This window comes from Aspergillus campestris, assembly GCF_002847485.1.
Source record: "Aspergillus campestris IBT 28561 chromosome Unknown P168scaffold_8, whole genome shotgun sequence".
Classification (NCBI taxonomy): domain Eukaryota; kingdom Fungi; phylum Ascomycota; class Eurotiomycetes; order Eurotiales; family Aspergillaceae; genus Aspergillus; species Aspergillus campestris.
This window is the reverse complement of record NW_020194343.1, coordinates 1,084,842-1,108,604: the sequence shown is the minus strand read 5'-3', so window position 1 is coordinate 1,108,604 and position 23,763 is coordinate 1,084,842. Positions and strand designations below refer to the sequence as shown.

General features: G+C 52.1%; 9 protein-coding genes across 9 annotated transcripts; 5 read left to right on the top strand and 4 right to left on the bottom strand.

The window, feature by feature from the left end:
* The first annotated feature begins 212 nt into the window (after positions 1-212).
* Positions 213-2,461, top strand: P168DRAFT_255478 (putative Kelch repeats protein). The gene is made up of 3 exons (XM_024834465.1): positions 213-738; positions 800-945; positions 1,002-2,461. Exons 1-3 carry the CDS (start codon positions 291-293, stop codon positions 2,433-2,435), a joined length of 2,028 nt encoding a protein of 675 aa, XP_024691866.1. The 5' UTR covers positions 213-290; the 3' UTR covers positions 2,436-2,461.
* Positions 2,462-2,613: 152 nt separating this feature from the next.
* On the bottom strand, positions 2,614-4,131 carry P168DRAFT_238369 (pyridoxal phosphate-dependent decarboxylase family protein; the record flags this gene model as incomplete). Its single annotated transcript, XM_024833612.1, has 1 exon — positions 2,614-4,131. The coding sequence occupies one exon, from the start codon at positions 4,129-4,131 to the stop codon at positions 2,614-2,616; it is 1,518 nt and encodes a 505-aa protein (XP_024691865.1).
* Positions 4,132-6,823: 2,692 nt separating this feature from the next.
* On the top strand, positions 6,824-8,632 carry P168DRAFT_319799 (MFS general substrate transporter; the record flags this gene model as incomplete). The annotated part of the gene is made up of 4 exons (XM_024840314.1): positions 6,824-7,040; positions 7,096-7,365; positions 7,435-8,108; positions 8,168-8,632. 4 exons carry the CDS (start codon positions 6,824-6,826, stop codon positions 8,630-8,632), a joined length of 1,626 nt encoding a protein of 541 aa, XP_024691864.1.
* A 767-nt stretch (positions 8,633-9,399) lies between these two features.
* Positions 9,400-10,373, bottom strand: P168DRAFT_298071 (SAM-dependent methyltransferase; the record flags this gene model as incomplete). The annotated part of the gene is made up of 2 exons (XM_024838234.1): positions 9,400-10,179; positions 10,233-10,373. The coding sequence occupies 2 exons, from the start codon at positions 10,371-10,373 to the stop codon at positions 9,400-9,402; spliced, it is 921 nt and encodes a 306-aa protein (XP_024691863.1).
* A 673-nt stretch (positions 10,374-11,046) lies between these two features.
* Positions 11,047-12,336, top strand: P168DRAFT_319797 (putative phosphatidylserine decarboxylase; the record flags this gene model as incomplete). The annotated part of the gene is made up of 1 exon (XM_024840313.1): positions 11,047-12,336. One exon carries the CDS (start codon positions 11,047-11,049, stop codon positions 12,334-12,336), a length of 1,290 nt encoding a protein of 429 aa, XP_024691862.1.
* A 677-nt stretch (positions 12,337-13,013) lies between these two features.
* Positions 13,014-15,290, top strand: P168DRAFT_238157 (non-ribosomal peptide synthetase; the record flags this gene model as incomplete). The annotated part of the gene is made up of 2 exons (XM_024833600.1): positions 13,014-13,398; positions 13,447-15,290. 2 exons carry the CDS (start codon positions 13,014-13,016, stop codon positions 15,288-15,290), a joined length of 2,229 nt encoding a protein of 742 aa, XP_024691861.1.
* Positions 15,291-16,543: 1,253 nt separating this feature from the next.
* P168DRAFT_345877 (MFS transporter) lies at positions 16,544-18,215 on the bottom strand (the record flags this gene model as incomplete). Its single annotated transcript, XM_024841870.1, has 6 exons — positions 16,544-17,227; positions 17,291-17,742; positions 17,798-17,857; positions 17,916-17,973; positions 18,025-18,045; positions 18,111-18,215. 6 exons carry the CDS (start codon positions 18,213-18,215, stop codon positions 16,544-16,546), a joined length of 1,380 nt encoding a protein of 459 aa, XP_024691860.1.
* A 1,001-nt stretch (positions 18,216-19,216) lies between these two features.
* Positions 19,217-21,226, top strand: P168DRAFT_305571 (proline iminopeptidase). Its single transcript, XM_024838940.1, has 9 exons — positions 19,217-19,303; positions 19,384-19,619; positions 19,701-19,945; positions 20,007-20,092; positions 20,140-20,304; positions 20,364-20,384; positions 20,445-20,583; positions 20,640-20,736; positions 20,804-21,226. The coding sequence occupies exons 1-9, from the start codon at positions 19,261-19,263 to the stop codon at positions 21,113-21,115; spliced, it is 1,344 nt and encodes a 447-aa protein (XP_024691859.1). The 5' UTR covers positions 19,217-19,260; the 3' UTR covers positions 21,116-21,226.
* Positions 20,869-23,658, bottom strand: P168DRAFT_255470 (guanine nucleotide exchange factor MON1). The gene is made up of 5 exons (XM_024834464.1): positions 22,889-23,658; positions 21,967-22,829; positions 21,722-21,903; positions 21,414-21,648; positions 20,869-21,345 (listed from the first exon to the last, which is right to left on the bottom strand). The coding sequence occupies exons 1-5, from the start codon at positions 23,490-23,492 to the stop codon at positions 21,337-21,339; spliced, it is 1,893 nt and encodes a 630-aa protein (XP_024691858.1). The 5' UTR covers positions 23,493-23,658; the 3' UTR covers positions 20,869-21,336.
* Between the last annotated feature and the right edge of the window lie 105 nt (positions 23,659-23,763).

The window sequence follows — 23,763 nt, the reverse complement described above, 5'->3', positions numbered from 1 at the left end:
GACTGATTACACTAGTCAGTCCGCGGACGCGTTGGGCGCGATATCACGTGGGCGGTGAGCAAAGACCGGCTGTATCTGTTTTTACGGCTGTAATTTAATGCGGGGATCTGATTTGATGCCTTAATTTTTTTTTTGTGCAAGAACCCCGCTGTATATAAAAACGCTAACACTATAACTCCACCATTATAACGAGTAGAGAAGGGGCCATTGAACCGAATTTCCCAGGTTCTCACTTCTCTGGGGAGACCAATTTTCCATTAACAAAGAGCCTCGACAGTGAGAGAGAAAGTATGGCCAAGAAAAGCAATAAGAAATCCGCCGAACACAAGGAGCGTGTAGCGGCGAAGCAATCTAAGAAGGCCTCGCAGAAGGAGAAGAAGGGCAAGTCGAAAGGAAAGGATGCAGACAGTGATGTCGAAGACGCCGATCTAGACGCGATCCTAGCCCAGTATGCAGAGGAGCAGGCTCGGTTTCTCAAGGTCACAGAGGTTCCCTCGGGGCCACCGAGTCCCCGGTCCTCTGCCACCGTGCTTGCGTCTCCTTCGAACAGGAACGAGCTTCTGGTCTACGGGGGGGAGTATTTCGATGGCAACCTCGCCTCATTTTTCAACAATCTTTTTGTTTATAACGTTGACAAACGGGAGTGGAAGGAGGTCACCAGTCCTAACAGCCCGCTGCCGCGGAGTGGACATGCTTGGTGCCGTGGAGGAAACACGGGGGGCGTTTATCTGTTTGGAGGCAAGTATTTTGGTGTGCGTGTGAAAGCTCGGATGGACTAGGGGCTGACATTATCGTGCAGGGGAGTTTTCGTCCCCGAAGCAAGGGACGTTCTATCACTACAACGATTTCTGGTACCTCGACCCGTCTGCCAGGGAATGGACCCGCCTCGAGACCAAGGGCAAGGGCCCTCCGGCCAGGAGTGGTCACAGAATGACATATTACAAGGTGCGATAGCACCTTTTTGTGATCCATGTTGTCATCATATACTAAGGCCGTGTTAGAACTACATCATTCTCTTTGGTGGATTCCAGGATACCTCGCAGCAGACGAAATATCTCCAGGATCTCTGGGTGTATGACTGCTCGAGGTATACGTGGTTTAACCCTCCGTTGTCAACGGCTTCCCAGAAGCCCGACCCTCGGTCATCGTTCTCTTTTCTGCCCCATGACTCTGGCGCGGTACTCTACGGCGGTTATTCGCGTGTCAAAGCAGTCGCCGGCGTAGGGAACAAGTCTCAGAAGGGCGGACCGCAGCGCATGACCATGAAGCCTATGGTCCACCAGGACACGTGGCTCCTGAGAATCACACCACCGGAGTCCGATGCCCCTGCGACAGCCGCCCCTACAGTCCGCTGGGAACGCCGGAAGAAGCCCGCGAACTCTCCCAATCCGCCCCGTGTGGGCACCACCATGGCGTACCACAAAGGCCGCGGGATTATGTTCGGAGGTGTCCACGATGTGGAGCTCACTGAAGAGGGAATTGACAGTGAATTCTTCGACACCATGTACGCCTGGAACACTGATCGCAACCGTTTCTTCCCCCTAAGTCTGCGACGACCAAGGGCGCAAGGCAAGAAACAGTTGGCCAACCAAGCGAACAAGTCGCGGGATCGAAGCAAAGCGGACGAAGAGGAGCTCTTGCAGAACTTGAAAGCCTTAGAGTCGAAGGGTGGAATCCGCAGTCAAGATGACGACGACGAAATGCAGTTAAGCACGCCTAAGGCTGAAGATGATCCGAGTGAGGAAGAGAAGCAGCCGGCTGTAGTCCGCTTCGAAATGCCGCACAAAAGATTCAACGCCCAGTTGGCTGTGCAGGACGATACTCTTTATATATTCGGTGGAACTTTCGAGAAGGGGGATCGAGAATTCACATTCAACGACATGTACTCCGTCGACTTGGTCAAGATGGACGGTGTCAAGGAAATCTTCTACAACGAGCCCGAGAACTGGCACCTTCTTAACGAGGAAGACAGCGACGACGAGATGGACGAAGACGAAGATGAGGACGAAGAGGAGGGAGAGGAAGAAGAAGCGATGTCGGTGGACACCGCCTCGCCCGCTCCCACCGAAATCACAGTCCCATCCGTGACTCAAGGAATGGAGCAACTGGAAGTGGAAGAGCAAGAGAGTGAGCCATCTGTGCAGGACAGCAGGCCCCTTCCTCGTCCTTTCGAGAGCTTAAGAGAGTTCTTCACGCGTACCTCCGAAGAGTGGCAGAATGTCTTGATGGACGCCCTGAAACACAAAGATGTGGAGGTGGCGAAGAACATCAAGGAGCTGCGCAAGGATGCGTTCAGCATGGCCGAAGAGAGGTGGTGGGATAGCAGAGAGGAGATTATGGCGCTTGAAGATGAGCAGGAAGCTGCTGGCATTGGGGAGGTGGTCAACATTGCCGATCGCAGCAATAACGCTGGCGGTGCTGGACGACGCAGGTGATTAGAGATACGAAGTGAGAGACCCAGGCCGATGTGTATATAAACAATGGTGAATTGAATACATGCAAGGCTTCTGAAAGTGTTCATGCATACTTTGACCGTATCCAGTACAGATATATGTACCCATGAGGAGCCAAAAAAAAACAAAAATATTTACTTACCCGGTGCGCAACCACGCCTTAATTTTCCTGTCTGACTACACTATCCAATACATCAACCACAATCCCAATATCTCTTTCCTCGTCGACTCTCCAATTCGAGATCGCAATTCGACAAGCAGGACGTCCTTCCCAGCTAGTCCCAGAAACGAAGATTTTCGACGTATCGTTGATCCTAGCCGCAAGATTCTGGTTCAACGCGTCGTTCTTTGCACTGAACAAAACGACAACAAACGTTTTATCCACCAACGCCTCTTTCGTGTCCATTTCCAGCAAGGTGTTATACCCCGGATGCTCAAACAGCCACGCGGCAATCATGCGAGCCAGACGGATCTGCTTTTGCAGCATAACCTGGTATCCGACGCGGCCATACGCGACGAGAGAAGCGTAGACTGGCAGCGCCCGAAAGCGCCTGGAGTTTTCAATCCCAATATTCAACGGAGAAGGGATCGAGGCGGCCGCCCCACCCGTCAGATAAGCCGCATTGGCATTCTGGAAGACACGTCCCGCTTCGTCTGGATGGCGGCAGAGGAAGAACCCGCAGTCATACGGCACATTGAGCATCTTGTGTCCGTCGCCCGCGATGGAGTCGGCAAACTCCATCCCTGCACTTCCTTGTTTGACTGCAGCGAACTCCTCGCTGTCGTCTAAGATCCGGCCGAATATGCCGAATGCGCCGTCGACGTGCACCCATGCGCCGTATTCATCGCACAGCCAGCGGATGGCCAGCATGTCTTGATGGCTCGTTGTCGCAAAGTTACCGGTGTTGACCTCCCCACAGGAGACGACAACAATAGATGCTTTGTCCGAATGCGCCAATTCCGCTTCAAGGCGTGCTAGGTCGATGAGAAGGGGGTTGTCCTCTCGGCATATGTTTTTGACATTTGCGCGGCCGATGCCCAGTATCCCAGCGGCCTTTGCGATGCATGAGTGTGGCAGTGTGGAAAGGACTTGCACGCCCGAGAGACCTGCTGCCAGGAGGACTTCGAAGAGGCCATGTTCTCCGACACTTGTGGATGTCGCGCCCTTCCTGCTTGCTGCACCCCACAACACAAACTCCCGGCCACAGGCCAAGCCAAGAATATTGCTAGCCGTGGCACCCGTCGTAAAGGTACCATGCTGCCAGGCTTCCCTATCCAGGCGCAAAAGATCCGCGAGGAGGCCTAGGGCAATGAACTCGACATCGGTAGCGATTGTGTGCTCTGTGAGGTGAACCTGGACGTTCTGATCGTACGTGGAAACAATGCTATCCGCGAACTGCGCAGCTGGGGTGATCCCGCCCGTGACGAACCCGTAGTAGTTGGGGCTTATGCTGCTGGCGTTGAATCCCGGGACGATATCGTCTAGAATGTGCTTCCTGGTGAGGTCAAAGCCCATGCCGTCATTGTCAAGGGATGTTGGAAGCGATTCCCTCGCTTGAGTCAGGGAATGCGCACTGGGCAAGATGGAGGAGGTCCAGGGTGTTTGTGCAGTCTTCCACAGCTCCTGTTGGAGCTTTCCCTGCTCGTTGGCCGTATTCTCAACGTCTTGGAGATCCATTGCGAGTTATTCTTTCTTTACTGGATGAATAAGATACGTATATCAATGTTATTTGATTAGTTGATAACTAAACGCTCCAAAGCATAGGGGTGGACAAAAAGATGACCAAAGAAGCATGTAGAGTCATAAGCACTTCCAACAAGGACTAACGCGAAGGGGGTTAGGTAACCTTTTGGTGCGGGGCGTGCCTACAATGCAGTCTAGTAAGGAAGAGAACGCAAGAATTACTGGCGATTTGCTTCCAGTACAGCTTTCAATGTTCATATATATCTGGTTTGAAGATGGTAGAAGGAAAGCTCGGTCTTGTGTGTAGGGCTGGCGCGGTTACCATGTAATACAACTATAGGGGTCGAACCCGCTTTTGGTACTCACCGGATTATATACCTTTATGGCCTACTCGGAATATAGATCCTGTGTTTCCTTTTTGAGCAATGGGATCGTTGATTCACTGCCAGAGACGGGGTTTCTTGAACAGCGTCTGGAGAATTCTTGAAAGTCATGGGCCCAGACAATGATCACCTAAATGCAGAGCCCTGTGTCAATTGTCTGGGCGGTATGGTCTCTGCAAAAGATAAATGGATAAAGAAACGTAGGTTCAAAATACTCTGCTAGGTTCTCCCAGGGAGTTTCCTTTCCCGATACCATAGTCAAGCAACCACATATCAGCTTCAATGCTTCCAAGCCCAATGAGCTGAAAGGATATCGACAATCAAGCAAATTTACCAATGCAACTGGCTCGACAATCCTTGGCATCGCCGCGCTTCTCAATCAAAAGCACACCATCAAACAACAGAGTGACTTCGAGGTACTTGTTAGAAACGAAGTCCGAGCGACGTAGCGCGTCCGGCACATTACCGAAGACGAACGCATCACGGCGGCACGCTTGCCCGATCTCTTGGTAAGCACGACAAACCTTCTTCTTCCAACGACACAGACACGGGATTCTTCTGCGGCAATTTGTGCTGGATCCTGCCCGACATCCCCTCCCCGGTACATGGAGACTGCCAGCCCATCCGTGGCCAGGGAATACACATAGTATATATTCCTCTCGGGAGGACGGTCCGTTCACCCAGACTTGACCCACTCTTGTCGGTGTCATTTGTTTGATTTTCGCAGATCCAGGGTGGGTTCGCTTTCCTGGCGGGAATTTGTTGAGCAGTGAAACAAGTTAGCATGACTTTATTTCCGTCAATCCTGACTCTTTCAGAGCTATTTAGTCTTCACTGTAGTTGTGTAAGCCACTGTCAAATGCAAATCCTGGCCCTGTTTCAAGCCGAGATTGGCCGCTATCAGAGGGATCGGTTCCATCCCGAAACTTGATATCAGGACATGCGCTACTTAAGCGTGGGGCTTACAGTTTCTCGTTACGGGTGTGGTTTCAGTCGGCCTTGGCAGACGGTTCCACCGAAAATGTCTCGTCCTGTCACGTCAAGCCGGATCTTTTCCATGTTCGCGCTCCGAGCGAACATGATCATGCGATGGCGATGGATACTTCGTCGGGGTGTCCCACTACCCACCCCCGGAAAGATGCACGATCGGGTGACAGGATTCCAGTGCGGGGATCCCAGTGGTCGAGCGAGATCGCATTTCGTGATAACCAAGGTTGGTACCGAGACTGTGCCATTCATGGACCGGTTCAACCTCCGAGGAGCTAGGCGTGTGGTCCGCGCTGCTTTCTTCAACCGATCGAGTCTGTTAATTTGATTCTCTGGTGATTGAGGAAGGGAGGCAGTGGTGACCAGATTTTCCACCTCATCTCACCTCGTCTCATCGTGTTCGGATGGATCCTGGGGTGTATGATATCTTCCCCAGCTGCGGAGAAGTTTCCCCGTCAATATTCTCGCTCACCGAGTGACTGTGGAGAGCGAATAGGGGAGAGACGGAGGATGCGGAGCAATCCCCCTTTGGACACGGAGGACGCGGGGAAGACGACGGACTGGGATGCGAGTGGGGCTACGGACCAGCCCATGGGATCATGGCGTTCTCAAGCTTCACGCCTGTTCTTGTTCTGTCAGGGGTCCTGGAATATACTCATGATTTCACTCGGGCGGAGAGATTCCAAAGTCATGGAACTGGATACGATGCCTATCCACTGCAATGTACTCCGGAATTCACTATGGGAATCCATGGGTATCCATCTGGTGTACGCACTCCAGACTGCTTCTGCCGCTAGTCCAACGGTCAACCCTGCTAAGCTTCCTGCTCAGCACCCCCAGTCTCTAGACCGTTCTACATGTGCCTGTTTCATAGCGTGCTTGGGCAGGATTGGTACCCTCGCTAGGGTTGGCGCTGGCAAGAGTCTACTCTAATCCGCCCCGAACGCCACTCTAATTTAAATTTTATATTACTTTTCGTGACAAGACCAAGCCATTTAATATACTATTATACTTGGGTTAGTGTGTATACTACCAGTTATACCACGTATCTGAGAGTAATAGTCGAGTTACTATTTCGAGGATCCCTCCCCACTCCTCTTTCGACAAGGTGGTCTACTTGGGCCAAGGAGATCTGCAACGCTCCGCGACAAACGAACCAGGTGCCAGCCTGCGCGGAGAAGGGAGAGGAGCAGGCCTGGGACTAGAGAAAAGAATAAATGCGTCGACTCACCCATCCTGTTTCACGTTTCCTGGTTTTATGTGCAGCTTTGAGATTTGTGGTCTGAAACACACAAATCCAACACTCGTTTGACACCATGGGAGAACACGCCCAACCGCGCAGTTCTGTTGAGAAGGGAGCGTCCACGGAGTCCATCCACGAGGAGAACGTCGATGGCATCCGGGTCGAAGTCCTCCAGGGCTCGATGGGCCTGGAAATGGCCCGTCGATCCCATCCTCCATCGCCCTGGAGTCGGGCGATGCTCCAGCTGTACGCATGCCTGTTGGTGGGCTATCTGTGCTCAGCCTTGAACGGTAGGGTCAAAGACACCTGGTGGTTGGTCAAGTATAGTGAGCTGATGAGACTTAGGATTTGATGGCTCCCTGATGGGCGCCCTGCTTCCTATCCCACAGTTTCAGGAAACCTTCGGTGCCGGCCTCGTCGGTTCCCAGGCGTCCCTCATCCAGGGGATGTACACAATCGGCGGCGTCAGTGCACTGCCTTTTGTCGGCTTCTTGCTGGACAACTGGGGTCGTCGGCTCGGCATGTTCGCTGGATCCGTCATTGTCATCGTCGGGACCATCCTGGGAGGAACAGCCAACAACATGGGCCAACTCCTGGCCAGCCGATTCTTCCTTGGTAAGATGACTAGGCTTCCCTTCCTTCTCGATGATATCACTAACACCTTGTCTTCTTGACACATTGCAGGCTGGGGATATTCTATGGCAGCGTCTGCTGCGCCCGCCTACGTGGTCGAAATGAGCCACCCTGCATACCGTGACGTCCTGACCGGTCTCTACAACTGCCAGTACTTTGTCGGTGCCATCGCTGCCGCGGGAGCCTGTCGAGGATGCCTCATCTACCCAGACTCTCGGGCATGGCGCATCCCCATCTGGTGTCAGCTCATCTCGTCGAGCTTTGTGGTACTGTTTGTGTGGTTCCTCCCCGAATCGCCCCGATGGCTCTACAGCCACGGACACCACGAACAGGCATGGGACGTCATCACCAAGTACCACGGCGAGGGCTCGCGTGACAACGCCTATGTGACATTGCAGATCCGCGAATACGAGAATGCGATCAACCTCGAAGGCTCGGACAAGCGCTCATGGGACTTCCGGGAGCTTGTCGACACCAAGGCCGCTAGATGGCGTCTGATTTGCGTCGGAATTGCCTCGTTCATGAGCCAGTGGGCGCAGGGAGGCGTCACGACGTACTACATGGGTGGACTTCTCAAGAGCGCCGGTATCACCGATACGACCACAGTCCTGGACGTCAATCTCGGCTTCACTGTTCTCTCCGCTGGAGGGGCCTACATCGGTGGATTCTTCGCACAGAGACTGCGACGACGGCCGATGCTGCTCGGCGCTTCTGTTCTTTGCGGCGTAAGTCAAGCTTCTGTGGCTGCATCTTCTATCTTCCATCCTCGCTAACCCCCTACCAGCTCTCCTTCGCCGGATTGTCAGCCACAACGGGCGTATACTCAGGCACCGAACAAAAGCCCGCCGCCACCGCCTCAATCGTAATCATCTTCCTCATCGGCTTCTTCTACAGCTTCGGCTGGACACCGCTGCAAGCCATGTACTCCGTCGAGTGTCTGGCGTACGAGACCCGCGCCAAGGGCATGGCCATCTACTCCGTCTTCACCAACATCGCCCTGCTGGTCAACCAGTTTGGTATCGGCAACGCCATGGAAGTCATCGATTGGCACACGTACATTATCCTGGCGGCGTGGAATATGGTGCAGGCCTCGTTCATCTACTTCTTTGCGGTGGAGACGTGCCAGCGCACTCTTGAGGAGCTCACGGATATCTTTGCGGCGCCGAACCCTAGGAAGAAGAGTACTGAAGCGCGCAAGGTGTTGCTTTCTGAGGAGACTGATGAGGTGCTGCAGGTCAAGGAGGCCTGAGTTATGACATTCTATTCCAGTCGCTCCACTGGTTCCCATCTTTGGGTGTTCTTGATCGCTATCTATTCTTCGCACAGGATGCTTTTCTTTTTTGGGTAGTCTATTACAGTAATATGCAGGCATACTCAATGCATTTGATAATCTGGTTTTACGATCTACCATACATATATTTTAGAATCTAGAATATCATTCCACTGGCGACCCGCAGACAATTTCTTACTGGGCTATGCTTGACCCAGCCTATCACTTAGTTCATAGCATTCTTTTTACCCTGTCATGCTGCCTCAGAGTGTTCTCACAGTCAGTCCCGGGCCCTGGTAAAGCAGTAGGGTGTCCTAGTTCTACCCTCCAGAGTATGGTCAGAGTACCATCTGTCAAAGCAGTGACTGTCATGCTTCAAATATATCACTTGACTACTGATATATATAGTCAGATTTTGATACAGATGTCCTGTTGTTCCTCCCGCAATCTATACACTTCCTCCATGGTTGCGATATCATCTATCTCATCAATCTTTTGGTCAATTTTCTTGCTCCTTGCCCGTACCATACATATTTTCCAAAGAAAAGCGCCCCCGTTCCCAGTATCAACAGAAGAATAAGAGTGAGTATATTCTAGCCCAACTCTAGTGCTTCGTGATTCCAATTGTACATCATAATGGTCTTGTCTAGACGTGTCCTGTCATCCCTCGGAGGCCCTCTTCCTCTCATGTTCATCAGAAGTCTCTACGTGTAAACCAGCCACACCTCTCCACGACTTGCCCAGAGTTAAGCCCGCGCGACAATAATACATGCCTCTACGAGCCCACTGCGTGCCCACCAGTTGGTAACAAATCCTGCTATCGAGAAGTCCATATAATCCCACTTGCTGCCCCCCATTTCCTGCCACTTGCGTCCCTGCTGACTGACAAAGCGGCTGTACTGGGCATACGCATGCTCCGAATAAGAGACGATGGAGATATTCTCCCGCTTATATCCACACTCCACAAGCGTATCAATGTATTGCTGTCTGGTCAGCACGCGGTCCCAGGACGTGTCGAGTAGACGGAAGGAAGCCCACGTCTTGAGGGTGTCAAGCGTCGACATATTCTCTTTTTTGAGGTGTTCCGTGACCGCAACCGAGACTCCTAGCTCTTGACGAGCAAAGGTGAGAATAGGCTTCCTTGAGGGTCGGAAATCACACAGCGCATCCAGGGACACCAGCCATGGGTTGGGCAGCGAGCGGACTGCGTCGTTGATTTCGGCGTTCCATGTATTTGGCTGCGCGGCATCGGCCTGGAAGATCTGGCATTTGGTCTTGGTTTTCCCGTGGGACAAGACCGTGTCTTCTCTCAAGCGGTCTTCTGCCATCTTCACTTGGAGAGAGCTGAGCGTGAGGCCAACCCAGTGGGTACATTTGTCCTGGTACTCCTTCAGCAGCAGACGGGCGGTCTCAGCGCACCCGCACCCGACCTCCAGCATCGAAAACTGCTGTTGAGCTGAAATCCCAGCCGTGGCTAGGAGCTCTCTGAACAAGTCTGCGCAAGCCTCGGAGGGATGGGTTGCGGTCTAGGGTCAATCAGCGCTGAATTCATCCCACAACCATTGATAGAGAATCTCACCTTCCAGAACCCCAGATTAACCCACAAGGATTGGGGCTCCAAGTCCGCGTTGAACCAAAGGTTCTCAAGTCCATAGGCCAGGTCGGCGTTGGCCCCGCCGATTTGATACCGACTGTTCATCTCCTTACGGCGTTGAACCATATGGCTCAGGAGGGGGTTGGACGGACAGTGGCGCAGCGGAACGACATACGTGCAGAATATGGCGACTGCGAAACCAAGGACATAGCTTTTCAAGAGATGATAGAAGGCCGCCCGTTCTTCTTGACTCGACTCTGCGGACAGATAGAACGGAGCAGCCACGCAGGGCAGTAAGGCAAGGCCGGCGATATATCGGAACATTCTAAAGGAAGGGGCAGGGACGTTTGGCTAGTAGGTATCAAGACCGACGGTGTCGACACTTGTTTTAGCTTTAATACCCTAGAACTACGAGCTGGTCTCAAACTCGGTGACAAGTGTCATAGTGGGTCTTGATCGAGGCTGGCTGAATCTCATATTGCTCCTTGCGTCAAGGACGCACCTCGGAGGCACAGACATCCCATGTTGCATATGATACGCGTCAAGTAGAGCCTGCAAGGAGCCTACATCCTCTAAGCCACGCAACTGAGCGCTGCATGCCGGCCCATACAGAATTCAAATGAGACTCAATGAAAGTCAATCTGTCCCTAATTGGGGTGAATTCTGTAGGTCCCTATTTCTGGGGACTTCCCCGACTAGCATGGAAGTTGGAGAAAAGACAATACAATCTACTCGACAAACAAGATACCTGGAAGCACTGTGTGTCCTAGCTTTACGCACCATTGCCTAGCCATTCACGATGGGTTCTCTTTGTGATAGCCTCCCCATGGACAGTACCACCACTCGCCGCTTCCAAGAGATGGTCGCCGGTCTCAAAATTCGTCTGCCTCGTGTCCTGGATCCCACTGTGATGGCATTGAAGGAGTTGCTTGAAGGCGATGAGGAATTGGGGGCCCTTTGCCATTCCATGTTCGCAGAGGCAAAAGAGCTAGTCGAGACGAAGAGAGCCCATCCAGTCTACCTCGCCATCAACAGCATTGAGGCTCTCACGCAGATGTTCGATTATATCCTGACGCTGTCTCCCGTGTGGGAGGTCCACGACAGCCCCGACAATCTCGGTGGCCTTCCTTTCAACCTCATCCTCATGGTCCTCATGGAAACCCACAGCGGCCTTCAGCTGTTCAAGCACGTCGTTATCAACCAGCACCTTAAACAGATTCTCCAAACATGGGCTCGGTTTCTGGAATCCCGTGACTCACTCTACGTCCTCAACTCGCAGACCGGCTGGCTGTCACACCGTGCCGTAGCGAAGCTAGAAGACGTCGCCAACAAACCCACTGGAGGGATCCGAAACTTTATTGACATCTATGACTGTCCAGACCCCAACGATCCAGAAACGCTGGGATTCCAATGCTGGGATGCATTCTTCAGCCGCAAATTTAAGCCAGGTCTCCGACCCACCCCAAGCCACGACGCTCTCCTCGCCAACGGGGGTTCAGTAATTTTGAACGCCTGCGAGTCAAAGCCATGGCACATCACCCGATGTTGCTCGGGCCACACCGAGATCGTCCTCAAGGGCACGCCATACTCCATCCGCTCCATGCTCGGCAACGATCCACTAGCAGCGCACTTTGAAAACGGCACCGTCTACCAAGCCTACCTGTCCGCCTTGAGCTATCACCGGTGGCATGCTCCCGTCTCGGGCGTCGTTCGGAAGGTCCTCTATCTAGACGGTAGCTATTTTTCCCAGCTACCCATGTCTGATATCCTGGCTATGGAGAAGTCCCAGAGCTACCTAGCAGCCGTCGCGGCGCGTGCGGCTATCTTGATCGACGCCTACGATACGCGTGTCGGTCTGGTCGGCCTTGTAGCGGTTGGCATGGGCGAGGTCTCATCGTGCGAAGCGTTCGTTAAGGAGGGCGATCATGTACGAGCTGGTGATGAAATCGGATGCTTCCACTACGGAGGATCAACGCACTGTCTTCTGTTTCGAGAGGGTCTGGATGTCCTGTTCGAGCCGGGAGTGCAAGACAAGACGAGGGATCAGAACATCCCTGTGCGAAGTCTCCTCGCTCGCTGTTACGCGTGAGGGAAGCACCTCGAAAAGGAAAAAAAAAAAAAAAAAATGGAAAATAGAAAGAAATATAACACAAGTCTGGAAGGCCCTAGCCGGTGAATCGTACCACGTATGCTCTGCAAGGGTAGGCAGGGAATGCGCTTGAATCAGCCCCCAACATCCTGTTCCGAAAAGTAGATATGATAGAGTTCAGACATGATAGAGTTTAAAGCGATGGCCAGGAACAGACAAGAGTCAAAGAGATATATTTGGCTTTAACATTGGCGTGGTCTACTTGACAGCTCTGATTTGTCTCATGTCGCCTACCTGCAAGAAAATCATTCCGGACCCACACTGAGCACCGGGAATATGCAGTACGTAGAAAACTCGATAGTTGCCTTTTCATTGCATTGGCCATGTGAGGTGTAGCGTGGGAGTAACCAGCGGTGTGGCTATCCTCCAGTATGACGCGCTGAACACATCTGTATACACACCCCACTTGCATGTATAGAATCCGCTCAAGCCTAGAGGAGTGAGGCAACTTATCAGTCCATCATGCATTCAGCTCACCACCTGTCATGCTCGGAATGACACCGCCTAAAAACCGTGTATAAGAGGTGATTTGCAAAGCGGGAACCCGCCGGTTAGATAGGCTCAGTATCATCTTCCAACGGCCAATCCAACGGTTCCTGTTAGGAAAAGCATCACCGATGTCTTATCCTCAAACGTCCAGTTGCCGGGAGTTTGTCCCGAACAAGTTCAACACGCACACACTATGCAAAGTCACTTCTTTTGACGCTATCCTCAACTGGGAGAAGTATACAGTAAAACTTGAGCGGTTGGTTGCGGCAGCATGGTCCATCGTTGGATCACGATGGTTCTACAAGGATGAAATTCACTTTCATCTTCGGGTAGCCAGAGATAATACGCATGCGTCTCTTCCAGTGCGTGTGCTCACTGGACCTGATATGACTGTGGGGGGCCTACTACGGCAACTGGAGGCGCAAATAGTACCCGAGAATCAGGGTATCTTGTCCAAACACAACGCCGCAGAGCATGCCCAACCTCAAGGGTTTTCCATCGTCTATGGATCAGGTAAGGGATTGACATTTTATCTGTGAGCTCGTGGCTAATTTGAGATAGAACCGAATGACGGCAAAAGCGACTGCACACTTATGTTAGAGTGCGGTCGACGAGAGTCGGGGTTGCACTTCGAGGTGTATACTTCTGGGGATGTCCTCCGCTTGGAAGAGGCTCAGAGACTGGCTCGCTCAACGCAGAAGCTGCTTGAGCAGTTTACCTGCGGTCAGCTCGAGCACACGGTCTTGTCGGATATCGATATGATCAGTGAGCGTGACCTCGCAGACGTCTGGCGGAGAAACGGGACGGTTCCCCAAGCGATCGAGACTCCCGCTCATGAAACTATTCGGCGACATGCCAGTGAGCGTCCAGAGGCATGCGCGGTATGTGCATGGGATGGATCCTGGACATACAAGGAACTGGATGATCTTTCAACTCGGTTGGCGCTGGGCTTGATTCGAGCAGGGGTGGGGAGGGGCGTGACCGTACCCCTGTATTTTGAAAAATCGAAATGGATGCCAGTCGCGATTCTGGGGGTAATGAAGGCGGGGGGTGTTTTCCTTCAGTTGGCTAGCTCTGTTCCCAAAGGTCGAACAGAAGCCATCTTGAGTGTGGACAAGCCTCCGTTTGCCCTCACCGGCCCAGACGCTCCAAGTTGGCTGGCCGATCTTGTGCGAACATACACGGTGCATGATCTCCTGTCGCAGGATACCGAAGGATTATCCCCCATCCCCAAGTGCTCTTTGAGCCAAGATTGTGTTCAACTATTCACATCCGGAAGCACGGGCCAGCCAAAGGGCATTGTCTGGACGCATGAAGTACTGGCGACCAACTGCCAGGAGATCGCCAACATACAGTCGATGGGTCCGCACACGAGGCAGTTTCAGACCGCTTCCTATGAGTTTGACGTGAGCATGATGGAAACGATTGCCGTGCTCTTAGCGGGAGGTTGTCTCTGTATCCCACCGGAGCAAGACGGCGTGAACTGCTCTCCCGCCACTCTCGAGGCGCTGCGAGCCAACTCCGTCTACTTGACTCCAACCTTGGCCGAAGCCCTCGATCCGGACGCTGTTCCCTCCCTGAAGACTCTTGCCTTGGAGGGTGAGATATTACCCAAGCATGTTGTGTCCAAGTGGGCCGGACGGGTGACGATGTTTAACTTCTACGGGCCTGCCGAATGTCCCCACGTTGCTGCATGCGTTATCGACCCGGACGCCTTCCAGACGGGGTTCGCCGGATCAACTTCTGTCTGTCTGCGGTGGGTAGTCGACCCTCACAACCACGAAAAGCTCCTGCCTGACGGAGCAATCGGGGAGTTGTTGGTGGAGGGACCAATCCTCCTCGACCGGTACGTCGGGAATGTCCCGAATGCAGCACCGTTTGTTAGCCCTCGCTGGTTACATTGTGGTTGTCCTGGCGTTCCCGGGCGAGAGGGACGACTGTTCAAGACGGGCGACTTGGTCCGTTGTGACGACAATGGGGATTTGACCGTCATTGGCCGCAAGGACACCCAAGTGCAGATTCACGGCGAACGGGTGGAGCTCTCCGAGGTCGAGCACAATGTGCGCCGGTTCCTAAAGGATCATGTTGGAGTGGTAGCCGAAATGATCATTCCCTCAGGATATACCAAGCCGATCTTGGCTGCCTTCCTAGTAATTGGCGACGACATGGCTTTGTCCCCTCGCGGTCCCGGGGGAATTCTGAAAGACCTCATATCCGGCGTTGAGCGTCTGGCTGACTACGTACCGCAGACGTTCATCCCTGCTGTATACATACCGGTGAGGCAGATTCCGATGACTGTCTCTGGGAAGACCAATCGGCGCGAACTGCGTCAGATGGGGTCATCCATGACCTTGGAAGAGTTGGCTGCAGGACATCTCGCATGCAGGGGAGAAACAGGAGAGTGATGCATACGCATGGCTTAGACAGAATATCACATTGCTATTAACGCATAGTATGAGCTACCCGTCATGAGCTGTTGAAACTAAAACAAACCTGGCGTTGGAAGATTGTGCAACCGTTTGTAGATTGTGGATCCATTCAAGCATTAGGTTGAAGGGTTTATGGACTGAATCTGGTTTTTGATATACCAAGGTATTCATGGAATACATGTAGTACACACATGCCTTCGTAGATATAGAGGGTACGTACTTAGTGACATACATATCTGTTCTTATTTCTTGGAGCATACCATGGGCCTGTTAGTCCTGGGCATATGAATATCATCCATGAATGACTGCGCATGAACCGGCGATACAAGACGGATTTGACACCAGACACGGACCTAGGAATTCAACGTAAGAAGTCAATCTCACAATTCCAGCTGTTTATATGAATTATGTGCATGGAAGCCCCCATTAACTGTAGAAACCGGTTAGATCCTCGATGGCATGATAGCAATGCTCATTTTCTTCCAGAGCACCGATATTTTGTCTCCGTATCCCCTGCGCTGATCCTTCTGGTCCCCACAGGCCCACATACCGACAGGACGTGCCTTGAGTCCTTTCAGCTGGTCTCGTCATTTCTCTCCTGTTGTGCTCATTATATTATATGGTGCGTCCTTTGCCCCTTGCCGTGAACTTTATATATACACGTCATAAAGGGCGCTATGTGGCTGCCGCGCGTTCGTCCATCGGGCAACCTCGCATCGTAGGCTGTACAGGTAGAAGTAGTGATTGATATTAGACAAAGCTCAAAAGCATGTCTGACCCCTTGTTTTCCATTCATGCTACTCCTTCGTCATGCTCGTGTACAAGTGCCGATGCGATGTCACCCTTTCCTTCCACGCTTCCATCCCTCAAAACGCCCGATACATTCACCCCCATGCCCCCAAAAGAAAAAGACAAAAGGAGAGAGACAGGATTCGGTGAATATATGTCATTTTGTCTGGTTTGACAGCATTTTTCCAATTGCTTTATGAGTTCTCCCATTGCGTGGCATACTGCGTGGCAAACTGCGTTACATGCTGATGTCTCAAAATTCAAGATACATATATTCCGTAGAGGTCACATGCCTCATACCATATGTAGTTCGATTTGTAGCGCCTTCTTACAATGTAGTGACGAAAGATATTGAATAGAAGGATAAATGCTAATCGAAAAGCAACAAGCACAAAGGATTCTTGGCAGGATCAAGATCCCCCTGCCCCCAGCTAGTCATTTCAGTGACGAAATACCAAGACGACCACTCCACACACGCCCATCGGCACCGCCAGAGCCCACGACATAGTCGTCCACCCGGCATAATCTCGAATGTATCCCCCGAGAAAGGGTCCCATCAGTGCTCCAGCAGCAAAAAAGCCATTGCTCAGCCCGCAGGCCAGTGCAATCAAGGCCTTTCCGCCCAACGCCCCGGGGCTAGCTACTGGCGCGTCAAGCGCAAGACGGGTCACCTCGACCATAACCGGTGTCTCGACGATACCAACGCAAGCACCAATGAGCGCCAGCAATGCGCAGAGAAGGATCTTATGACTGAGAAGGTTCTCCGTGACATATCGCAGGCTGCACAACAGCGGCACCAGGGAAAAGAGGGCCGCGGCAATCAAGTAGTAGCGGGTCTTGGGCCACCGGTCTAGCACAGAGCCGATGACGGGGTCGATGATATGCGGTGCCATCAGGGGGATAAAGATGAGGCCTTGGGCCGTTTGCTTCCAACCAAAAGTGTCATGGACAAACAGTGGCAACACACTGTCAAATGCTGCCAGGACCGCCGAGACGAAGAAATAGACCGTCAATGCCAGAAGCATCCGTGGAGATCGGAGCAGGAAAAACGCTGCCGTATGTGCCGAGGGTTGACAAGAACCCAGCGGTGAAGAATTCATGCCAGACTGGTCTGGTGTTTGGTCCTTTCGCGCCCAAACACCAGCTCCTTCTTCCCCAACTGCCGTGGTAGCAGCGTTTTCTTCGACGGGTGCTTCTTGTTTCTCAATTTTCACCTGCACATGTTCCGCCTTGAGAGGCTCCATTGTTGCCTCTTCTGGCGCATTCTCGGCGATCATAATGCGGAGAACCGCGTCCAACACAAGAACGCCAAATGCTAGTCCGAACGGGGCGTAATAACCTCCATGTTCATAGAGAATGCCTCCCAAGAGGGGGCCAGCCGTAGTTCCCCCTACCGTGGACATGGCGGCATACCCCAGCGCTTGTCCCAGTGCATCCTCCTCAAATCGATCCACCAGCAGCGCGAGCCCCACAGTCCAGACCATCGCCCCAGCAGCGCCCTGAAGTAAGCGTCCCACAATCCACAGAGCCAGATTCGTGCCGATACAGAGTAGCGCGGTGGCGACTACCAAGATCGCAAGCCCTATGAGGAACGGCCACCGACGTGACTGGGTGCGGTCTGCAAGATATCCGCATATGGCTACATTGAGACCGCGTTAAGGGTTTTCGTTCCAGCGAGGAGGGTCAAAACTCACGAGACACTATGGTCATTGCTGCCCCGTGTAGCGCGAGAAGAATTGACGTCCACCGTTGCTCTGGGGAGATTATCGATCAGTACTTTGGGCACGAGCATCTACCGATGGACACACTTACCCTCTCCCTGAGATAACTTGACTCTCTCATGGAGAGCTGTCGGGACAATAGGCACAATCTAGAAGTATCAGTACCGTAGGGTCCATGGATGGGGTGTGGGCCCCCTTACCAATCCGTAGAGTAGCATGTCCTAAATCGACCATCATCAGCAGGAGTCTCTTGCGTGTATTAGATGGCAGATCAAGATAGCCATACCGTCATCCCAGCAAAACAAACCACACAGATAACGAAAGTTCTCGAGGATCGCCATCCGCGCGGTAATTTTCTCCCACCACCAAGGTCTTGCGCGACGGTTTCCATAGTCAATTTGTCTGTGCGCGTTTGCATACCAAACAGTCCGGAGTCGTGTCTGAAAGTCAAAGTAGAAAATGGGATGTTATATATATCCCAGCCAAAAATATCCTGTCCTGTGCGCAAGGGTCACTATTAGAGGTACTAATTAAGGGATGGGGATCATCATCGTCCATAGTGTCCGAGATGCCTTTCGACAATCGTCATAACCCCTGCTCTTCCATAGTCACTGATCACTATTAATGTCCAATCCGTGCAAAGTCGTCAAATTCTACCAGCTGCTACCTGCGTGGGAAACGACCCATAGAATATTGTGTGGATGTTCAAGTTGACACCATATATTCATCTTCTATAATTGAGATGATGGATCAGCTCTCCTCCAGATTCTTTCAAGACAAGTCAAATTTAGAACTCACATAACCCCTATTCTGAGTCTATTGAAACCCCATTTACAATCCATGTAGAATACTCAGTACATACTTGTATTTGATTCATGTAAAGGGTTAGTTGCCTCAGGTAGGTTCATAACTGTTATGCTCAGGAGTTAGCCGGCCGTAATGCAGATGCTGAGTCAACTATACCAATACACAGAGCCACACTGGCTGGCTTGTAGATTTCATGAACTCCACAGTAGTCGGACCCACCGAAAGACACTAGTTGAGGAAGGATTCGAACGATGATATTGAAGATATAAAGATAAAGATGATGATGGTGAAAATACAGCTGTATAGGTGATCAAATTGGTATGGTCAGGTGACCTGTTCATCGTGGTATATATCTATCAGAACCCACTCGTTTATGGTCATTTCGGAATTGCAATTTGAACACGATCAAATACGTGGCTTAGATTCATCAATACAAGCCAGACGTAAAAAGACTAGAACAATGGTTGATTTGGATTGAGGGGTCAGGACGGAAGTAGTATGGTAGTAGCCACGACTGGACCTACCCGTGTTGATCGCGCGGCATCAACGCCCCGCTAATCCCTCTTCTACTTCTCTTCCCATAATCATCAGCACCGTGATCGGTTTAGTACGAGAACAAACCACTCACAATGGCGGCTAAGTTGATCGATAAACAGCTCCACAATGTCCCCGGTATGCGTCTCTTACTGGAATACATGGCTTAAACAGCCTTACGCCGGGGTAGAAACCAATAATGTTGACATGGGACACAGGCAAACTCCGCGTGGCAGAGCTGCTCTTCGACGTTCCAGTCAACTACAGTAAGCCCAATGAAGGGACTCTCAGACTGTTCGCCCGGAGTGTGCGTCGTCTAGTGACGCCGGTTGAGTCCACCAAGGAAGAGAAGCAACTTCCGTGGCTGGTCTATCTGCAGGGAGGCCCGGGGATGGGCTGCAGGCCCCCGCAGGAGTATGGCTGGGTCGGAACGGTCCTCGAAAAGGGGTACCAGGTAAGTTTTTTCCCGGTTGTGGAATTGTAGATCATACATAAGAGGGGGGGCCGGGAACCAGTCACTTAATCCTTCACATAGGTCCTGTTTCTGGACCAGCGTGGCACGGGTCTCAGTTCCACCATCACCGCCGGCACACTGGCTCTCCAAGGCAATGCGATCAAGCAGGCAGAGTATCTTAAGAATTTCCGCGCCGACAACATTGTTCGAGACTGCGAAGCTGTCCGCCGCTGTCTCACCACGGACTATCCCGAAGACAAACGCAAATGGAGCGTGATTGGCCAGAGTTTTGGTGGATTCTGTATCGGGACCTATCTTTCCATATTGTGAGCTGGACCAAAATCCGGAGTATACAACAACTTCACCCGGTGTACTGACATCTCATAGTCCAGAGGGATTGGCTGAAGCGTTCATTTGTGGTGGACTTCCCCCGCTGGTGAACGATCCAGATCCTGTTTATGCGAAGACCTATGGTATGATCTGTGAAGGAAATTTCTACATCAAATCTGACATGCAACAGAGAAGGTGGAGCAGCGGAACAAAGACTACTACGCTAAGTATCCCGAGGATGTTGCGCGAGTGAAGAAAATCGTTCAATACTTGAAGGAGAACCGGGTTGCCTTGCCGTCAGGGACTCTGTCGCCCGAAAGATTCCAGCAGCTAGGTATCAGCTTTGGAATGCATGGTAAGGAAGGAGTAATCTTCATGGCATTATTCCGCCACAATCTTGCTAACGATTCATAGGCGGCATTGACTGCGTCCATGGTAGCGTGACACCTTCCCCAACGAGACAGACGAGGTTCTAAAGCTGATCACCCATGCCAGAGCTCGTATATCGCGCCTGCAATGATCTGGAAATCTTCGGGTTCCTCACGCACCCTACCCTGACCTCCATCGACAGCTATGGTGGCCAAGACCAAAATGTCATCTACGCCGTCTTGCACGAGGCCATCTACTGCCAGGGGTAAGGGCCCCCAGATAATTTCAAAGGATTTAGATTTACTAACAACGAACAAACAGACGAGCCTCAAACTGGTCCGCCGATAGATATCGCGCAGCTAACTCACAATTCCATCTCAATGCTGATCTTCCCGAGATCTGTTTCACCGGCGAGATGGTAAGCATTTTCCCTCCATACACGCATACAAAGCACTTATATCAGCGCTGACAATAATACACTGCAGATATACAAAGACATGTTCGACTCATACACCGAGTTGAACAGCATCAAAGAGGCAGCAGACATCCTCGCAACCACGACCGACTGGCCGGCCCTCTACGATGAGGAGCAGCTAGCAAAGAACGAGGTCCCCGTTTACGCCGCGACCTTCGTAGACGATATGTACGTGCACTTCGACCACTCTTTGAACACCGCTTCGAAGATCAAGGGGACCAAGCAGTTCATCACGAACGTCATGTATCATAATGCTATCCGTGCCAAGCCGGACGAGCTTATAAGGCAGCTCTTTGCGCTGCGGGATGATACTATCGATTAAGCGCCTCCTCGCACTGCTGGTCGCTATTGCATCGGACGTCTCAAAAGACGTTACCTCATGGATTCTTCTATATTTCCAAACCCGCGAGTATCAATACGCGCTGTGGCGTATACAGGTGTCATCAAATCATTACACTGCAGATGCCCATATGTCTATAAGCAAAGACATGTATCTAGAATATATCGATATCCAAACTCGGCAAGATAAAGGGCGCAAGCAAGCTAAAAAACCTATACGTAGATATACCATTAGACAAGACCCACGCTACGAGCGAAAGAAAGGAAAACACAACACTTACCGCACCACCAATAATAAACAGCCTCTCTTCTTCCCGCTCCACCCACTGCACAATCTTGCTCGCACTCTGAGCAAGAGCATTTCTATTCGCGTGTGGGCCAGCCACGCAGTAGAACTCGAACACGGGAGTCACCCACGCAAAAGACGTGGACGACTGGGACACGCAGTGGTGGACTTTGACGTGCGTGTATTTCGCATGGATGCTTGCGTGGAGATTGTTGTATGTCGACATGAGTCTGTCGTATGTCAGTCGATTGCATATATAGCGAGCTAGCTAGCTAGCTCTCAGGAAGCGGGGCTACTACTAACCTGCGACGGCGAGAAACGGATGAAAATTCGGGGTCGTAGGCCGACATGCTGAATTGCACGTTTGCGCGAGATTTGTACAGGAAATGGTGGAGGACTGTCCCCGGGACGATGTCGGTTGTAGCGGGACGGCCTTTCTCGACAGCCTCTCTTATGATCTTCATGCTGCCGTTGTTTTCCAATTGCTGAGAGCAAAAGATTAGCGATTTAGGCTGGGCAAGGTTACGGCTGTTGAGGTCTTTTCCTACCTCGACAAAATTGTTCCTCATCTCTTGTAAATCGAAGAAGCTTTCCTTGTCTGTGCTGATCAAGATAATGGCAACAGACTCTTCTTTCGTGGTGGTGTCGTCGGAATTGTCGCCCGCGTTCTCTCGAAGATCGAGGAAACTGACATACATGTAGAGATAGCCGCTGCTGTTGAAGCCCGGTAGACAAACCGGGATCCAGCTCTCGCCTCCGCCTGCCTTTACGGCATCTGCTTCAAAGATCATGTTGAATAGAAGTTGGAGGTCGCCGGGGTGTAATGAGTGTTTCTTCGGGCGCACAACGCTGACTAGACGGCCGCCGGCCACCACTAAACCGTATAGGAGACTGTTGACCTTTGCTTTGAGGAGTGTGCTGTTGATCTTTTGACGGTGAGATTTCCGGAGTTTCAGGCACTCAAGGGCTGAGAAGAGGGTAGACGGTGATCCTTTAGTGAAGCTGTCCGCCAGCGTAGAGAGTAGAGACTCGGTTCCCTGTAAGGGTCGTTTGAGATCTGTAGATGGACGGACGGAAAATAGATGAGTCAACGACGGCAGAGTCAACGTAGACAAAATCTGCATATACAGGGCTTCGAGTTGCAGCTTGAGTTGGGTGTCGCTCTCAAGGATCCGGCTGATGGCTACCAGGTATAGTGGCCCTTTGGTCACGACCACGAATTTGGTGTCCCCAGCAGTGAAGCTACTTAGATGATCCTGGGCGTCCTCGTAGAACGAGATGATGGTCTGGATGACACCGACATACGTCGAGATTAGCCCACCATCGCCATGACGTGTCCATATTGGTTTCCCGGCAGCAGACAGGATGATATAATGCTTCCGCTTGGCCTGCCATCTCGCAAGAACCAACTCTAGAATTGATGAACCCGTCAGCGTATGAACAAGGCAGTCTATTACGGAATCTACACACCCTCATTATTACCGTCCTCATCCACGTTACCGACGGGCTCGAATTCGCTGGCGAATCCATCCTCTACATCGTCGGCTTGAAACTCTGGAAACCGGAGCAACCCTGAGCTATCCTGCTGCACAGCCGGGTCATCCGACACGACAAAGTCACTAAAGACATGGTCGGCCTCTCCAGGATCTGCATGCGGGATAGAGCTTCGAATGCTCGCAGAATCGCCCGCTTCACTCGCTCTTGAGCTGGCTATATGACTGAGGCTTGCCTTCGCCCTCAGGTTATCGGCTAACCCGTGCGCGGGATTATTCTCCTCCTTCCCTCCGCCATTCGAGCCGATATCCGTGAGTGATACAGCGGTCGTGGCCTTCGATTGTAAATTCGATTGCGTTGTACTCCGTGGCACCCGTAGAGACGCGCCTCCTTCGTCCAACAGGCCTAACGTGTTCGGGCGCGGGGGCAGTGGCGGCGGGGATCCTTCAGGGCTTGCGCTGCGACCTTCACTACCAGAGTCAATCGGTCGCGCCTCGACGACTTCTAATCCGCCGTCATTCGGTCCTTTTAAAGGGTCGCTTCGTGAGCCCTGAGCTTCGGGCTCGGCTTTCGAATCCATGGCCCTTGGGCCGCGCGCATTGACAAAACGTTTCCGGTAGTCGTGGTCTCTCGTAAATCAGCGAACCGAATTCAAGTAGCGCAAAGCATCGTCGGAAGTAAAATTAATATCTCCACCGATCGTTGGAGACGCATATCTCGTATAGAAGGTGGTTGACAGACGTGAGGGTGGACGAGTGGGGATGCGAAGGAGTGTACAAAGATCCTCCCGGGTCGGAGCTCCAGATGCGGGCGGTCGGTCGTTTCAACACCTCCGCCTCTTCGTGTCCATA